We start from the raw sequence: 14,723 nt of genomic DNA, 5'->3' as shown, positions 1-14,723 counted from the left end.
TTTTTTATCTGTCCTGAATCTCAGGGACATTCAGCTTCACTGGATCCCCCCTGAGTTCTGCTGCTATGGTGAGAAAAGGAGAGAAAAAGAAAATCTCTATCCGCTTTCTTCACCCTGCACTTAATCTTATGCACATTTATCATGTCCTCCTCACTTACTTTCATTTTTTTCTACACTGGAAAGCCCAACTTTTGCAATGTTTTCCTCCCAGGGGAGGTTGCTCCATCCCCTTCAACTTTTCTTAACCTTTTCCAGCTCTACAATATCTTTGTTTTTTAGGTGATGCAATCTGAACTGTGCACAATATTCTTAAGTATGGTTGCAAAATGTTCTGCCCTGTCCCTGTATTTTTGGGACAGCCTCCCACACCACCTGTGTGATCGAATCTCTCTTCAGAACCAAGTTTTCCCATGAAATAACCACACATGTATCCTGATTATTATTATAATTAATTACTGAATCTTTACCTTTAGGTCTCAGGTCAAGTTACACCATTAAAGCACAGTATTTAAAACAATTTACAACACCATACAATTGCAGAAACAAGGTGGGTCCTAAAAAGATATACCTCAGGTGTCATAGGTAAGGGCAAAGAGGTGCATATTGGAAGGTGCCAGTCACCTGTGTGGGGAGGAGGTTCCACAGCCTACGCCTGCCTGTCTCCTCTTCCCTCTCCTTCAGCTGTCTGATCTCCCTTGTGTTAGATTTTAGCTTGTAAGCTCCTTGGGGCAGGGACTCTGCAAAGCAGCAGGCAGAGTGATGGCACTATATCAAGGCTGGAGAACTAACCTCAGGCCACCCCTCCTCTCCGAGGCCATAGCCCTCACTGGGCCTGCTTCACCCAGTCTTGAGAATTCTTGCCTGACTGAGATGAACCCTTATCATGTCTTGTGCTTGTCTGGATGGAGAACGGTGTGCAAGTAGGTGTGTCCCAGAGGTAAAATTTACATTTGTTGCTCCACCCACTTTTGCCTCTGGCCCCGCCTGCCCCGCATGTGGCCCTTGGAGGGTCGCCTAGAAGGGAGTGTGGCCCTCAGGCTGGAAGAGGATTCTCCAGCTTTTAGCTATGGAAACAGTTACGTTTCCAGTGCTGTGTGGGTACGTACATCTATGGGACCCCACTTGCACCCCCTTCATAACCACAATCCTTTCTCTCCCCCCGCACCCCACTCAATACTTGGGCTGTATCCCTGAAACTGTATCCGTGGGAAGCTGGTTAGCATTTCACAGGGCCAGTCCTTCCTCCCTCAACCCAGCCCTGTCTCTCTCTCTCCGCTGCAGTCCGTCAACGAGTTCCTGGAGTCCGTCGGAGCCCCCTTGGAGATCGTCGACGGCTTCATTGACAGCATCGCCGTCACCATCCCCTGGTCCGCCTTAGTCACAGAGAACTGCACTGTGGAAGTGAGCGGCCTGCAGATCACATGCCGGCCGAAGTATCGTACTGGTGAGAACCGGAGGAGAGGGAGGAAGGGGCAGTACTGATCTGGAAGCTGGGGGTGGGCAAGTGGGCAGCCTCCTACCTGCCTCACCTGGTGGCTCTCTCTTCTCCCTCTTCCCTCCTTCAGCTGCCCCTGGCTCTGAGTCACAGAGCTGGGCATCATGCATGACCACCAGCATGCAGCTGGCACAGGAGTGCCTGAAGGAGCAGGCCGAGGAGCCCTCGGACACCCCCCAGCCCCTGGAGGGGCTCGAGATGTTTGCCCAAACTATTGAAACCGGTGAGTCCTTGGGCAGGGGGAAACGGGTGGCCGTTCTGCTGGAAGAGCTTTTGGTGGTTTAGTAGCTCCTAGTGGGATTATTCCCACCCCCCACAGCCTGCTCCTGAAAGGGGTGCAGGCAGGACCGAGGGCGGGGAGGTGTCCCCCCTTTGTCCTTCCCTGCCTGCCAGCCTCCTGACCCCCTGTTCTCCTTTGCTGTCTGCCAGTTCTGCGAAGGATTGAAGTCACCTTCTTGGACACTGTGATACGTGTGGAGCATGTGCCCAGTGGCTCACAGGGCAGCGTGGCCCTTGAGATGCACATCAAAAGGTAATTGGCTTTAAGGTGCTCAGGTGCTTTTTATTGGTAGGAGGGGGAGGAGCCTTCTGCTCAGGATTCCAACCCCTCCATTCTGTCCCCCTCCCCACCTGGCTTTCCATTCCCGCCTCTCTCTTCTGTCCCCGCCCATTCTCAATCCTTATTGGGTTGTCCTGCGGGGTTCTCCCTCCCACTTTTTATACAAAACCACAGGATTACGCCCCCTGCAAAGCCCTGCCGAAGCTTCTCTCTTGAACACAAACCTGTTTTGCCTGTGGAAGAGGCTGTCCCTTTCAGCCTAAATAGCAGGAATTGATGTGTGTATATAATTTTAATGTGGCTGAACAGCACATTTATAGCAGCGGGGAAACAGAGGGTGACCTCTCAAGACTAAGCAGACATTCAGAAAGGTCATGGTTTGTAATGCAGCCCTTTTGGGGTAGAGAGGGGAGAGAAGACAAGGAGGACAGGATAGCTGAAGGGGTTTCCCCAGGTAGGTAGAGCTTGGTCAACCATCACTGGTTGAGGGCTTGAGGGTCGCTTGAGGGCTGCTTGTTCCCTCTCTGCCCCCAGCTGAGCTCTTGATGCTTTGGCTGTCTGCTGCCTTCCTTCCTTCCCTCCCCTCCCTCTGCCAGATTGGACTACTGTGACGAAGCCGTGAAGGAACCTGGGCAGGCAATCACCGTAGACATCCACCAGCCTCCACCATTTGTGCACAAGATCCTGCAGCTGAGCGGGGTCCTGCTTTACTACGAGGAGTTTGCGGGTGGCGCAGGCGCCCACATGCCATCGTCCCCTGTCCCAAAGGTACAGCCCCCGGGGGGGGGCCTTCCTTGGTAGGGGGAGGGACTTGACTTTTATGGATGTCAAAGCACTCTGTCCGTCTTGGGCTTCCCATCCACCGAGGGGTGAGGAGGGTGCGTGTTGCGGGCTTCCCTGTGTTCAGAACTGCCTTGTCTCCCCTCTCCACCCTAGGGGGCTGCCGATTCTTCAGAGTCCCAGGAGGAGGAGGCAGAGGAGGAAGAGGCTTCCCCCAGCTCTCTGCTTCAGATTGGCAGCTGCTCTGGATACACGGAGATGAGGATCAAGCTGAAGCAGAATGAGGCCTTTCCTGGGCCCAAGGTGAGTTTAAACAGTGTCTGAGGTTCTGCAGCCCTCCAGCTGATGCATGGGAAAGCCATGCCTTGTGTGAGCTGGGGGGCTTTGTTGGACTGCTCTGCTGAGGCATAGGCAGCTGCACTCCCCCCCCCCAGTGGAGCAGTTTAAAGAAGGCGCCCCCCCCCGCAGTGCCTTGGCTGCCTTTGCACAGGCAGACGGTTGCACTGCCTCTTTCTCCTGCGAGGCAGAGGGGGCCTGCCAACAGAAGCTGCCTCTGGCTCGCGAGGAGGCATGTTTTGAACTTTCTCCCCCTCTCTCTGCACAGCTGGAACTGGATGGGAAGATGGGGTCACTGCACCTCCTGCTTGCCCCCCAACAGATCCTATACCTGCTGGATCTTCTGTCTTCCCTGAACTTCTCTGGTGAGCTCTGTGCGACGTGGGTGGGAGGAGAGATGGAGAAAGAGCACCGTGCAAACCCACAAGAGGTTTGACCTCCTGCCCTGAAGAGATGGGGTTGTTGTGGCTCCTTTGGTGCAGCCCAGCAAAGCCTGTCAGGGTAGCACATTTGAACCCATGCACGCTTTTTTCCCCTCCCTGGAGGAGGTGCCAACTTTTGCACTGGGACAGGTGAGCCTTCTGCAGCCCTGCAGGTCTCCCCTAATTCTCTTTTCTCTCTTCTCTCTCCCCCCCCCCCCCAAAGAATCCAGCCTCTTGCAGGAGCAGCTGAGCAAGAGTCGCCCCCTTGACTCAGAGGACCTGAAGCTGATTGAGCAGGACCTCAGCCAACAGCTGCACTCAGGGCTGGGGGCTGGCCCCACCCGCCTGGAGGGGATGGAGACCTGCGTCGGGCTGGAGAACGGAGGTGACTGCTGCCAGGGGAGGGGGGAGCAGCTTTGCATGCAGGAAGATCCCAGGTGTCAAATCCCCAATAGCAGCAGCTCCAGGCAGAGAGACTGAAGAGCTGCTGCCAGTCAGTGCAGGCAGTACTGAGTGAGATAGACCAAGTCAGAACAGGGACCTCAGGCAGCTTCCTATGTTTCCACCTCTCCTCCTCCTTCATCCTGGGTGCATCTACCAGGGCCAGGTTCAATCCCTTGCATTCCCCCTCTTAAAAGGATTCAGGTAGCAGAAGGCTATTTCCTCTTGTTGCCTACTGATGTTTGAGCGACCATGAAATGAAGCCCCACTTGATTCCTGCTTGGTTTCCAGACAAGGTCTTGGCGTGTTAACTGGCCCCCTTGATGGATGGGACTGAGATGATCGCTGCTTTAGACCCCCCCCTCTCCTTCTTGCCCCTCCTTGGCCAACTTTCCCTTCCTTTTCAGAGATGTTCTTCTCCATGGCTCCCATGACCAGCAGTGTGACCTCCGTGCGCTCAGCCAGCGAGCTCTCTGACATCGACCTGGACTCCTCCATGCACAGCGACGCTGGCACCAGCCGCCTACAGGCTCTGCCCTTCGCGCCAGGGGTAAGAGCCCCAGCAGGCTGTGGGGGAAGGCAGACGGAGGGGTGACCCTGGGCAAGTTTCTGGTGGGCTTGGACAGGTCATGCCTGAGGCCTGGGTGCCTGAGGAGTTTGAGCAGGAGGACCCAGGGGAAGGCCTCCTCGTGTTGGGGCAGGGGGCTTCCTTTGCCCCTATCCCATCTCATCACCAGCTGCCCAGGCACACAGCTTCAGTGCTGCCCCCTGAGTTGCCAGGGGGCAACTTAACACAGCTGGCCCAAGACAAAGGACAAACTGGCGCATCCTCCTCTCCATGTTCAGAAGCTGGCCAGACTGAGAGCTGATTCAGACTTCAGTGCTGGCAACAGGATAGCACCCCCCTATCCCAGCATGCCTGAGGGCTGCGGACTAGTTTAGGGGGTACAGGGCCCTCCCGCTTCTGCACGCCACAGAGGGGAACAGCCAAGGAGGCCGTGCTGTTGACATCCCTCAAGAACTAATGTCTGAGGCTTTTGCCTTCCTGTGCCCAATGGCCTTGCCGGCCTTGTTGGTAGGCCTGCTCTGCTCCCAGAGCTACTTGCCCTGTTCTCAACTCTCCACCTTTCTCTCATCTCCACTCTGCCCCCCCCCCTGCACAGCTGATGTTGAGCAGTCCCAGGCGTTATGGACGGTCACCCTTTGCTGCCACCCTGCCGTGCCTCAACAAGATACCAAGTAAGATGGTTTAAATTGCAAATTGGTGGGAGGGAGAGGGTGGGATTGTGCAGGACTTCTTGATAAGCCCAAGTAGTGCCAGGGAGGAGGCAGGCGTGAGAGACCCATAGGGTGTTCCCCCCCTACTGGTGTTGAAGGGAGGACTGGTTGGTTGGTTAGTTAGAGCATTTGTACCCTGCTCTTCAGCCAGAAAGGCTCCCAGAGTAGGACACAGATGCTCTAACTAACATACAGTCGAAACAAGGCAGTCCCAGCCTACAGGCTTACAATCCGAAGGAACATGGCACACAAGGGGGAAAGAACAGGGAGGGAAGAGGAAAGGGGGAGAGAGGCGCTTGTAGGTAAGAAGCCATCATTCCTTGTGACACTATAGAGGTGCAGCTTGTCCTGGTTTTCAGTCAAATGAAGGCTACCAAAGTAGCTTACAGATATCAGTAGTGAGACAGTCCCTGTTCTCAGCTTTACAATCTAGCAGATGTGGCACTGAAGGAAAATGGCTTGGAGGGTAGGAGGAAAAAAGTAAACTCGAGTGTTACAAAAGAAGAGACCTACTGCTTGGTATGCAGAAGTTCTGGTGTGTTCAGCACCTCCTTTTTAAAAATCTGTTTCATTGAGATCCTAGAGAGCTGCTGCCAGCCAGAGCAGACAATGCTGGACCAGCAGTCTAACAGCTTCTTAAGAGTTTCTCCCAGCAATCTCTGGGGCAGCTGCGTCCAAGTTCAGGTCTTTCTGCTCCAAGACTCACTCTCTCTCTCTTCCTTGCAAAGGCAAGACCAGCCACCCACAACCCCCCTCTCTGGAGAACCAGCGGCCTGAGGTGTTGCTGCGGCTGACGATTGGAGGGCTCACTCTCACCCTGCTGCACCAGACCCCAGAGGCCCCACATCTCCAGCTGGCTCAGCGCTTCTTCTCCCAGCTCGTGGGCCTGAAGGACTCTGCCTTTGGGGGCCGGGATTTCCAGCCCCTGCGCCAGTGCTTTGAGGGGGCCTGCCCACGCAGCAACGTCAGGTATGTATTGGGAACAGAAGGCCTGAGCACAGCAAAAAACAACCCTCCCAAGTGCTCTGCCCAGGCCCTGTGGTGTGTTTGTGTTATAACATTTGTTTAAATCGTGGTTCCCAAAGTAGGCCGTAGCAATGGGATTACCTAGGGGGTGTGCTGCTGTAAGAGGCAAGGGGACAGAAGGGGGCTGCTGGAGGTGTAAATAACTACAGTGGTACCTTGGGTTACATACATTTCATGTTACAGACTCTGCTAACCCAGAAATAGTGCTTCAGGTTAAGAACTTTGCTTCAAAATGAGAACAGAAATTGGGCTCCAGCAGCACGGCAGCAGCAGGAGGCCCCATTAGCTGAAGTGGTGCTTCAGGTTAAGAACAGTTTCAGGTTAAGTACGGACCTCCGGAACGAATTAAGTACTTAACCCGAGGTACCACTGTGTCAGACTTTGAAAAGCTGGCATCACTGGATCAAGTTCATCAATATTGTTGAATTAATTAAATAGTTTTCATTGGATTTTGGATAAATGTGCAATTAATTGTTACAGTTTTCAGTTTCGCCGTGATATTATCTTCTTCAGTGGGTCATGCAAAGAATGCATTTGACAACGTAGGGTGGGAGGGCCAGGGGGTGAGTTTAGGGAACCAAGGGGGCATTGGCCTGGAAAAGTTTGGGAACCACTGGGTTGCCATTCCACTTGGCTTGCAAAAATGTATCATAGAATCAGAAGGGTCCCTGAGGATCATCTAGTCCAACCCCCTGCAATGCAGGAATATACGGGGACTGAACTTGCAAACTTGGCGTTATCAGCACCATGCACTAACTGACTGAGCTATCCAGAGATAGTAGACATCCTACAGTGGATGTGACTTAATGTGAGCAGAGCCTGCTGGATCAGGGATGATGGGAGTTGTAGTCCAACCGCACCTGGAGGCTCCCCGGGTCCCCGCCCCCGCTTTGTGCTTCACTGCCAGCAGGCAAGGGACATTCCCTGCACCTTGCGCTTGCCACGTTTGCCATCTGGGTGTCCGTTTGCCTCTTCCAGGCTGACTGGGGCCGCCGTGCAGATCAGCTGCGAGCACAAGGCCTCTGGGCAGCTGCACATGTTCAGCTGGGATGCATCCTTTGGGCTCCTGGAGATCTTGGAGTGCCTGTGGACGGACGACAGGACGCAAGCCAAGCCAGAGTACACCGAGGTGAGGGCTGAGCTCCATCAAGGGGAGTGCAAGAGCGGGGGGCACCTGGGTGCTGCTCACCCCCCCCCCCACATGCCCACTTGCACTTCCTGCCCCAGACGAACTGGAGGCTCCCCGGAGCCCTGGCTGCATTGATGTAGCCAACAAAACTGTCAGATGAAGAGCATGGGGTTCTTTTGTCAGAGGCCGTCCTTGGTAAACCGGTTTCGCTTCCTTCTCAGCTGCTGGTCTTCGCCACCCCTAGTGCCTTTCCCTACAACCAGTCGCCTCGCCCCTGTGCCCGTCTCCAAACCAAGCATTCGGAGAAGCGGCCTTCATCCTCCAAGGTGAGTCTTCCAGCAGGCAAGGGGCTTTTCGCGCAGATAGAGCAGCAAATTTCTTTCCCCTTCTCAGTCGCTGGAGAAATTCTGGGCGTCAGTGGGTGGAGCTTTTGTCCTCCTTGGCAAACCATAAGTGCATGAGTGTGTCCTGTTATGTCCCACCAACTCCCTTGAAGAGCAAGGAAAGTGCTTTGCCAGGGACCGATGTGCCTCAGTGGGCTGGGTTTGCCCCGCAGGCCACAAGTTAGCCACCCCGACTCAAAAAGCGGCAATGCTGGCACCAGGTGAGCCAGCCTCTCTGGGAAGGTCATTCCATAACTTGGGAGCGTCGTGGCAGAAAAAGGCCTCTCCATGGTTGGGAACTGCAGAAATCCTCTGTGTTTTATTTTGTTTCTGAAAAATACTTCCAGGAAAGAGTTAACCTGGATAAAATTAAAATGAAAACAGGACAGAGCCAGGTCCCAAGTCTAAACCAGCCTGTGGCTTTCCAGGTGTTTTTAGACTCCTGACTTCCACTAGCCGAAGGCTGCAAAGACAGTGAGGTGTTGTAGTCCGATGGGTCCTGGAGAGCCTCAATGCAACCTAAGACTTGGGCCAAACCTGGGTTAGCAGAGCTCTTGTTTTTGCTGGGGAGACGCATGCAGCTTGCCAACTCTTGCCGCTGTGCTTCCAGAGTCGCCTTGCCAAGGTCCCTGCCAAGCAAACGGTGGAGCTGGTGGCCGAGCTGGACGACTTCTGCTCAGACGTGGACCTGGCGACGCTCGACCGCCTTTGCTCGCTGCTGTGCCATGCCACGAAGCCCTCCACGCCAGCCTGGCCTCCTCCCGAGGCACACTTGGTAAGTGGGGGGCGGAGCAGACTGAGAGGCCACGGCGCCCGCTTCTCCCCCCGCCCCCACCAGGAAGAGCTCCTCTAATGGTTTTCTCTCCCCACTCTTCCCCACCCCTCTCCTGGCTGGGCGCCAGGCAGATTCTCCCCCTGCTGCCAAGTGGCAGGCAAGTGTGCGACTGGCAGCGCCCAAGGCCACCCTGAGGCTGCAGTTCCCGATCCCGGACCTCCGTCCGTGGCCTGAGAGGCGGCCCTGGGCCCAGAAGGCCGTGCGGCAAGAGAGCCTGCGCCTGGACCTGGCCGGCGTGGAGCTGCAGGTGGAGCTCGGGCTGGCAGGCGTCACCCAGCTGGAACTTGCCTTCAGTGACCTGCATGGTAAGGAGAGGCTGCTGCAGGACCCCTGCTCCTTCCCTCCAAAAAGACCCCCATCAGATTTCTCCCTGCAGCCGCCAAGTGGGCGAGGGCAGACGTTGCCAGCGTCTAAACATTGCCTGTATCTGGGCAAGTCAGAGGTGGGCATGCCCCCTGGTACCTGGTAGCATTTGTGTATGCAAGATTCAGCCTCCTAGGAATGCCCCTGTTGTGACAAAGGGGAGCAACGCCCAAGAGTGCCTCTCCCACCCACTTCTTCGTCCAGCTGCAACACAACAACCCTGCAGAGCTGCCAGTGGTGGGTCTTATTTGCCAGTAGTTGCTGCCGCTCCTCCCACTTATTGCCACAGCTCAGACAAGAGGGAACATGGGACGCGCCAAAGCAGCTAACGTTTCCTTGGTGGGATTTAAATTCAGTAAATAAACATAAATTCCAAGATCCATGCCCCAACAAGTTGTGAATGCAAGGAGTGGTGGTGGTTTGATGTGGTTTGGGTGCCAGCTTTGGCGCGGGTCTCCTTTCGCCCGGGAGTGGGGATCTGAACCCTGATGCTGTCTGGGTGATTTGCAGGCACGTACGAAGGCGCTGAGAAGCTGGCCGTGCCGTGCTTGCGGGTCGGCAAAGCCCCCGACCTGTCCGCCAAAGGGACGGGGAAGAAGTACCTCCTCCCCAAGTAAGTCTGGCTTCCGCGTGCAACCTCCCTTTGCTACAGCAGCCACTGCAGCAGCCAGGGTGGGCTTGGGTGGTGCCTTGGCGAGGGCATCCTCCTCTCTGTCCCAACGTCTTGGGTATTTGGGGGGGGGGGAGCATCCACAAAGGTTCTGGCCCTTCTCTCCAGCACTGTCCTCTCCCCTGGCAGAATCGCGTTGACCCTCCGCCCTCGGGCCAGCGACACTCCCTGGGACTTGGCCCTGGCGAAGCCCGGAGAGATGGAGCTGTCGACGGCTGAGAGCCCCTGCGAGCTGAAGCAGCCGGAGCCTTCGCCCTTCTCCTCCAAGCGGACCATGTACGAGACGGAGGAGGTGAGAGGGTGAAGCAACCCAGGGGGTGGCGGTGTGTGTGTGTGTGTAACTGCTAAGAACCTAAGGACCAGGCCAATGGCCCACCTAGTCCAGCATCTGCTTCTCACAGTGGCTAACCAGATTCCCCCATGGGAAGCCCGCAAGCAGGACCCAAGAGCAAATCTCCCTTCTTGTGACTTCCAGCAACTGGGATTCGGAACCATTGCAGGTTTTGGCTGTGGGGGCAAAGCCCAGCCATCCTGGCTAGCAGCCATTGATCGCCTTCCCCTCCTCCATGTATATGTCAGGAGCTCGTCCTACACTCGAGTAGGACCCTGGCAGAGGCACATGCCCGACTGGCATGTTCTCTCCCTCCTGGTCGATCGTTCGGGAGCTTCAAAAGCTTTCTTCAGCCCAAACATCACAGTGACCAATGCCAACAGACATCGGCACACTTAGGGATCTGCAGAGTCTGCGCAGTTTGCGTGACAGACCTCAGCAACTCAGCATTTTGGCTAATCTACTTTATTTACATATAAACACACATGGAGCACTGCAAAATGGCTCCCTCTCTCTCTAGCATGAGACAGCAAAGAGAAAAAACAGAGGACGATAGTCCCACTTCATGGAACACAGGACACAAACATCCTGTCTCCGTCACTTCCCACTTTGTGGAGTCAAAACATATACCATCATGTGATAGACAACAATCCCATGACTGCCATCACGGAGCAGGAATTCTAACAGTATATGCCCCCTGTGGGTGTGAGTTTTGTAGTTCTGTGTGGTGTTGGCACCAGCTTCCTGCCAGCTTCTGATCCACCCTGCCCCTCCACCTTTCCCCTCTAGATGGTGATCCCTGGAGATCCCGAGGAAATGGCGGAATTCCAGAGCCAGACGCTGGAGGCCTCCCAGTATGCCCTGGAGGTGACCTTCCCCACTATGCACATCTTCCTCCCCAGTAAGGACTTCTACGAGAGCATCTACAACAGGTCAGAGTCCCGTGTGCCTGGGCATCCAAGGGGTGGGGGGCAGCAGGAGCCCCTGAGCAAGTTGGGCATGTCCTCCTTGAGGCTCTTCTGCACAAGGGGTACTCAGAAAGCAGAATTTGTCCTTTCCATCGGAGGAATGGGAGGAATCTGCCTTAGACCAGGTCAGGCCATTTGTCCATCTAGACCAGTATTGTCTGCTCTGACTGGCAGCATCTCTCCAGGGTCTCTCATATTTCCTGATTGCTACCTGCTCATTGTTGTTGGAGATGCTGCCAGGGACTTAGTCCGCCTGCAGGACACCTGCTCTGCCATTGAGCTTGTGGCCGTTTGAAACAAGACCTTCTGGGCATCTCTCTCTCTACCCCGCATGGCCATGATTGACACCACGCTCCGACCCTCTAAGCTAGCTGGTGGGCTCTGCAGTCCCTGACATTTGCTGCATCCTTGGGATAAGCTGCAGGGGTGGGGAGCCTGTGGTCATAAGGACAACAGAAATGTAGCTCTTGATATCTTAGTCTTCCATGAATTCGTACAAACCTCTTTTAAAGCCATCTAAGTTGGTAGTCTTCACTGCTTCCTGTGGGAGGGAGTTCCACAGTTTAACTCAACTTATTCACATAGTGTGGCGTTTCTTTCTTACTTATTACTATTATTATTTATTAAATTTATATACTGCCCTTCACCAAGAGATCTCAGGGCTACCCTGTGAGGTGCAGCTGAGTTGACTGGCATCCAAGGTCATCCAGTGAGCTTCTTGGCCAAGAGGGGATGGAGCCCTGATCTCACCCAGGTCTTCGTCCAGCACTCTAACCACTACACCACACTGTCATGGGACAGGCTGTTCACGCCGACCTTCTTTTCCTCCTCTAGGATCAATAATGATCTCCTGATGTTCGAGTCCTTCAGCCCACCCCCCACCCCCTCCGAGCTTCTGAGGGGCGCTGGGTCCACAGCAACCCCCTTTGTTGGAGAAGCACCCGCAGACACCCGCTGGCAGGAGAACTTCAAGATGTGCAAGTCGGCCTTTAAGCTGGGTGAGGGAGGGCACCCCCATGTCGGAGGGTGGGGGGTGGGAGGGGAGGGAGGGAGGGAGGGAGGAGGGTCTTAGTACACACCAGTTCCTTTGAGAGGCAAGACTGGGTCTTGGCCATCACCATCTTGCAACTTGGCCAAGCATGCTTTATAGTCTGCCTGGACTTGGCGGGGGGGGGGGGGCAGCAGGAATCAGGCTCTATTCTGGGCAGTGCAGAGGTTTTTTGGGTCTGTAAAAAAATGCCTTCCCCGCCTTCCTCTCCCTGCCTTCCAGATTCAGACTCCGAAGATGAGGATTCTCACTTCTACTCCGTGGATGAGGCAGCACAGCGGAAGAAGGGGGAACAGAGGAGCCCCTTTCCCCAGAGCTGTGTCTCTGTTGTGCTCTCTGTGGGGAAGGGGCGGGTCACAGCCCTGTGCGATGCCAAGGTAAAGGGGGGGTGGGAAGGGAAGAGAGAGAAGGTTACAGGCTGACCACTCATGTGACCCTGAGATGGGGGAGGCATTATTTATTTTATCTGATGCTATTTTAATTATAAAGCATTCATAAACTGTTCAGCATTTTAATAATCCCTAAGCAGTATGGGGGGGACGTGGGTGGCACTGTGGGTTAAACCACAGAGCCCTAGGGCTTGCCAATCAGAAGGTCGGCGGTTCGAATCCCCCAACGGGGTGAGCTCCCGTTGCTCGGTCCCTGCTCCTGCCAATCTAGCAGTTCGAAAGCACATCAAAGTACAAGTAGATAAATAGGTACCGCTCTGGCGGGAAGGTAAATAGTGTTTCCACGCGCTGCTCTGGTTTGCCAGAAGCGGCTTAGTCATGCTGGCCGCATGACCCGGAAGCTGTACGCCGGCTCCCCCAGCCAATGAAGCGAGATGAGCGCTGCAACCCCAGAGTCGGTCACGACTGGACCTAATGGTCAGGGGTCCCTTTACCTTTACCTTTTAAGCAGTATGGGAAGCTTTCAACTGGGTACTGTGGCTAAATTTGGGAAGGGGCATTAAATCTTAGGTTTGGCATAGACCCTTTAGCTTGTTGGCACGGCTGCTATGTGCTCTCTGGAAGCTAGGGCTTGCTTGAGCCACTAGGGCTTCCTGTGCTCTTGAACATGGTCCTTCGTCCTTTGGTCCTGGCTCCTGGCTTCTGGTTGCCAGCTCACCTTGGGCTCTTGCCAACCAGATTCCTGTAAGAAACCAGATTCCTGTAAGAATTCGAGCACAAGAGCCTTCTCCCCTTCTGTTGCTTCCAGCAAGTGGAATTCAGAAGCATTGCTGCCTCCAACTGCAGAGGCAGAGCCATCGTGGCTCCATGAATTTGTCTGTTCCTCTAAAGTCATCCAAGTTGGTGACCGTCCCATCTCTCTCTCTCTCTGGCTGTACAGGGTGAGGGGGGCAAGAAGCTGGAGGGATCTCACGGCGAGCTGGTCCTGGACGTGGAAAGCGGCAGTCTCTTCAGCGTCTCGCGGTACAAGGGCCGTGAGGACCTCGGCTACTTCTGCATTGAGGCAGAGAAAGTTGCACTTTATCACAAGGGTAGGGCTCTGGCCCCTGGGGCCGTGAAGGGGGAATAGGGGTGTGCCAGGGTCAGTGGGTACTTGCGGCTGGCTGGGAGGGGTGGTAGCCACATCAAATGGAGGTTAACCCCCTGTGATCCATCCCCAATAAGGCATCATTTCTCCTTGCCAAATAAAGAAGGATTCAGGACTCTGCAGGGAGAGCTGCTCTTTGGAGGGGAAGGTTGCAAACCTCTAGGAAATGTTAACCCAGGATGTCCTCTCTTGTCCCTGCAGCTGTGGTGGAGGACTACCTCATGGCGGAGCACCTGGAAATCTCCAACTTTTTGCCCCCGGAGGGGCTCAACCCCACCATCTATGCCTCCCAAGAGGGCCCCATCACCTGGCCCTTGGGGAGCAAGAAGGACGGGCCCCTGAAGATGCTCTCCCTGGCTATCCAGATCAACCTGGATTTGGAGAAGAACATCAAGGTATTGTGACCGTTGGATCCATCTTCCCCGCAGATCTGAAGGAGGGAAGGGGGAGCGCTTTGGGCTGTTGGTGGGGCGATCTTTGGAACATCCTCTTCCAAACCTGGGGGAAGATTTATTTTATTTTATTCCTGCCCCATCCTCCAGGGCCAACAGCTTGCAAGGTGATAGGTAGGACCACGCTGAGCCAAAATGTGGTCGAGTCAGAGGAAATGGCTCTGTCTAGTGCCATTCATTTGTTAAACTGATAGGCGGCTTCGTAGCATAAAGCCACCAAAGTGGTGTATACAGTAAAAAACACAAGCTCTAAGAATCGATTCATTGAACTCTGAAACGCATGACCCCCAAGCCACACAAGAGCCATATTTTCATGAGCTGTTCCTTCACAGCTTGCATAACTTTCAGGTAGCACAGAGGCTGAGCCCATGGGTCCCAATTCTTGAATCCTACCACACCGCTGCCTAATAGGGGTCTTCTCAGTGGTGGCTCCCCCATTCATGGAACGCTCTCCTCAGGGAGGCATGCCTGGCACCCTCACTATGTTTTTAGGGCAAAAACATTCTCCTTCTCCCAGGCTTTTGGATCTGCTTTTTTTGTGGGGTGGGGTTATATTATTTATTAAAATATTTATATGCAACCATATCTATCTATCCATCTATCTATCTACACACACACACCTCAAAGTGGATTTGCAACAATAAAAACAAAACCATGCAATAAAACCATGG

General features: G+C 54.5%; 1 protein-coding gene across 3 annotated transcripts in view; it reads left to right on the top strand.

The window, feature by feature from the left end:
* The window catches only part of ATG2A (autophagy related 2A), a 37,648-nt gene that overhangs the window by 4,171 nt on the left and 18,754 nt on the right, over positions 1 to 14,723 (top strand). For 2 of the 3 annotated variants that reach the window (XM_077920454.1, XM_028711089.2), the window contains exons 2-22: positions 1,282 to 1,444; positions 1,566 to 1,718; positions 1,925 to 2,027; positions 2,651 to 2,822; positions 2,991 to 3,137; positions 3,439 to 3,535; positions 3,816 to 3,977; positions 4,441 to 4,583; positions 5,197 to 5,272; positions 6,040 to 6,280; positions 7,316 to 7,466; positions 7,688 to 7,792; positions 8,460 to 8,624; positions 8,752 to 8,989; positions 9,558 to 9,660; positions 9,847 to 10,009; positions 10,838 to 10,980; positions 11,851 to 12,014; positions 12,287 to 12,441; positions 13,394 to 13,544; positions 13,802 to 13,995. In XM_077920454.1, the coding sequence (XP_077776580.1) occupies positions 1,282 to 1,444; positions 1,566 to 1,718; positions 1,925 to 2,027; positions 2,651 to 2,822; positions 2,991 to 3,137; positions 3,439 to 3,535; positions 3,816 to 3,977; positions 4,441 to 4,583; positions 5,197 to 5,272; positions 6,040 to 6,280; positions 7,316 to 7,466; positions 7,688 to 7,792; positions 8,460 to 8,624; positions 8,752 to 8,989; positions 9,558 to 9,660; positions 9,847 to 10,009; positions 10,838 to 10,980; positions 11,851 to 12,014; positions 12,287 to 12,441; positions 13,394 to 13,544; positions 13,802 to 13,995 (3,189 nt within the window). Of the gene's footprint in view, positions 1 to 1,281; positions 1,445 to 1,565; positions 1,719 to 1,924; positions 2,028 to 2,650; positions 2,823 to 2,990; positions 3,138 to 3,438; positions 3,536 to 3,815; positions 3,978 to 4,440; positions 4,584 to 5,196; positions 5,273 to 6,039; positions 6,281 to 7,315; positions 7,467 to 7,687; positions 7,793 to 8,459; positions 8,629 to 8,751; positions 8,990 to 9,557; positions 9,661 to 9,846; positions 10,010 to 10,837; positions 10,981 to 11,850; positions 12,015 to 12,286; positions 12,442 to 13,393; positions 13,545 to 13,801; positions 13,996 to 14,723 lie in introns of all 3 variants that reach the window. The other variant, XM_077920453.1, reaches the window with a different exon arrangement.

Source organism: Podarcis muralis, chromosome 16 (assembly GCF_964188315.1).
Source record: "Podarcis muralis chromosome 16, rPodMur119.hap1.1, whole genome shotgun sequence".
In the NCBI taxonomy this organism is placed as follows: Eukaryota; Metazoa; Chordata; class Lepidosauria; order Squamata; family Lacertidae; genus Podarcis; species Podarcis muralis.
This window is presented reverse-complemented; position numbering and strand designations above follow the sequence as displayed.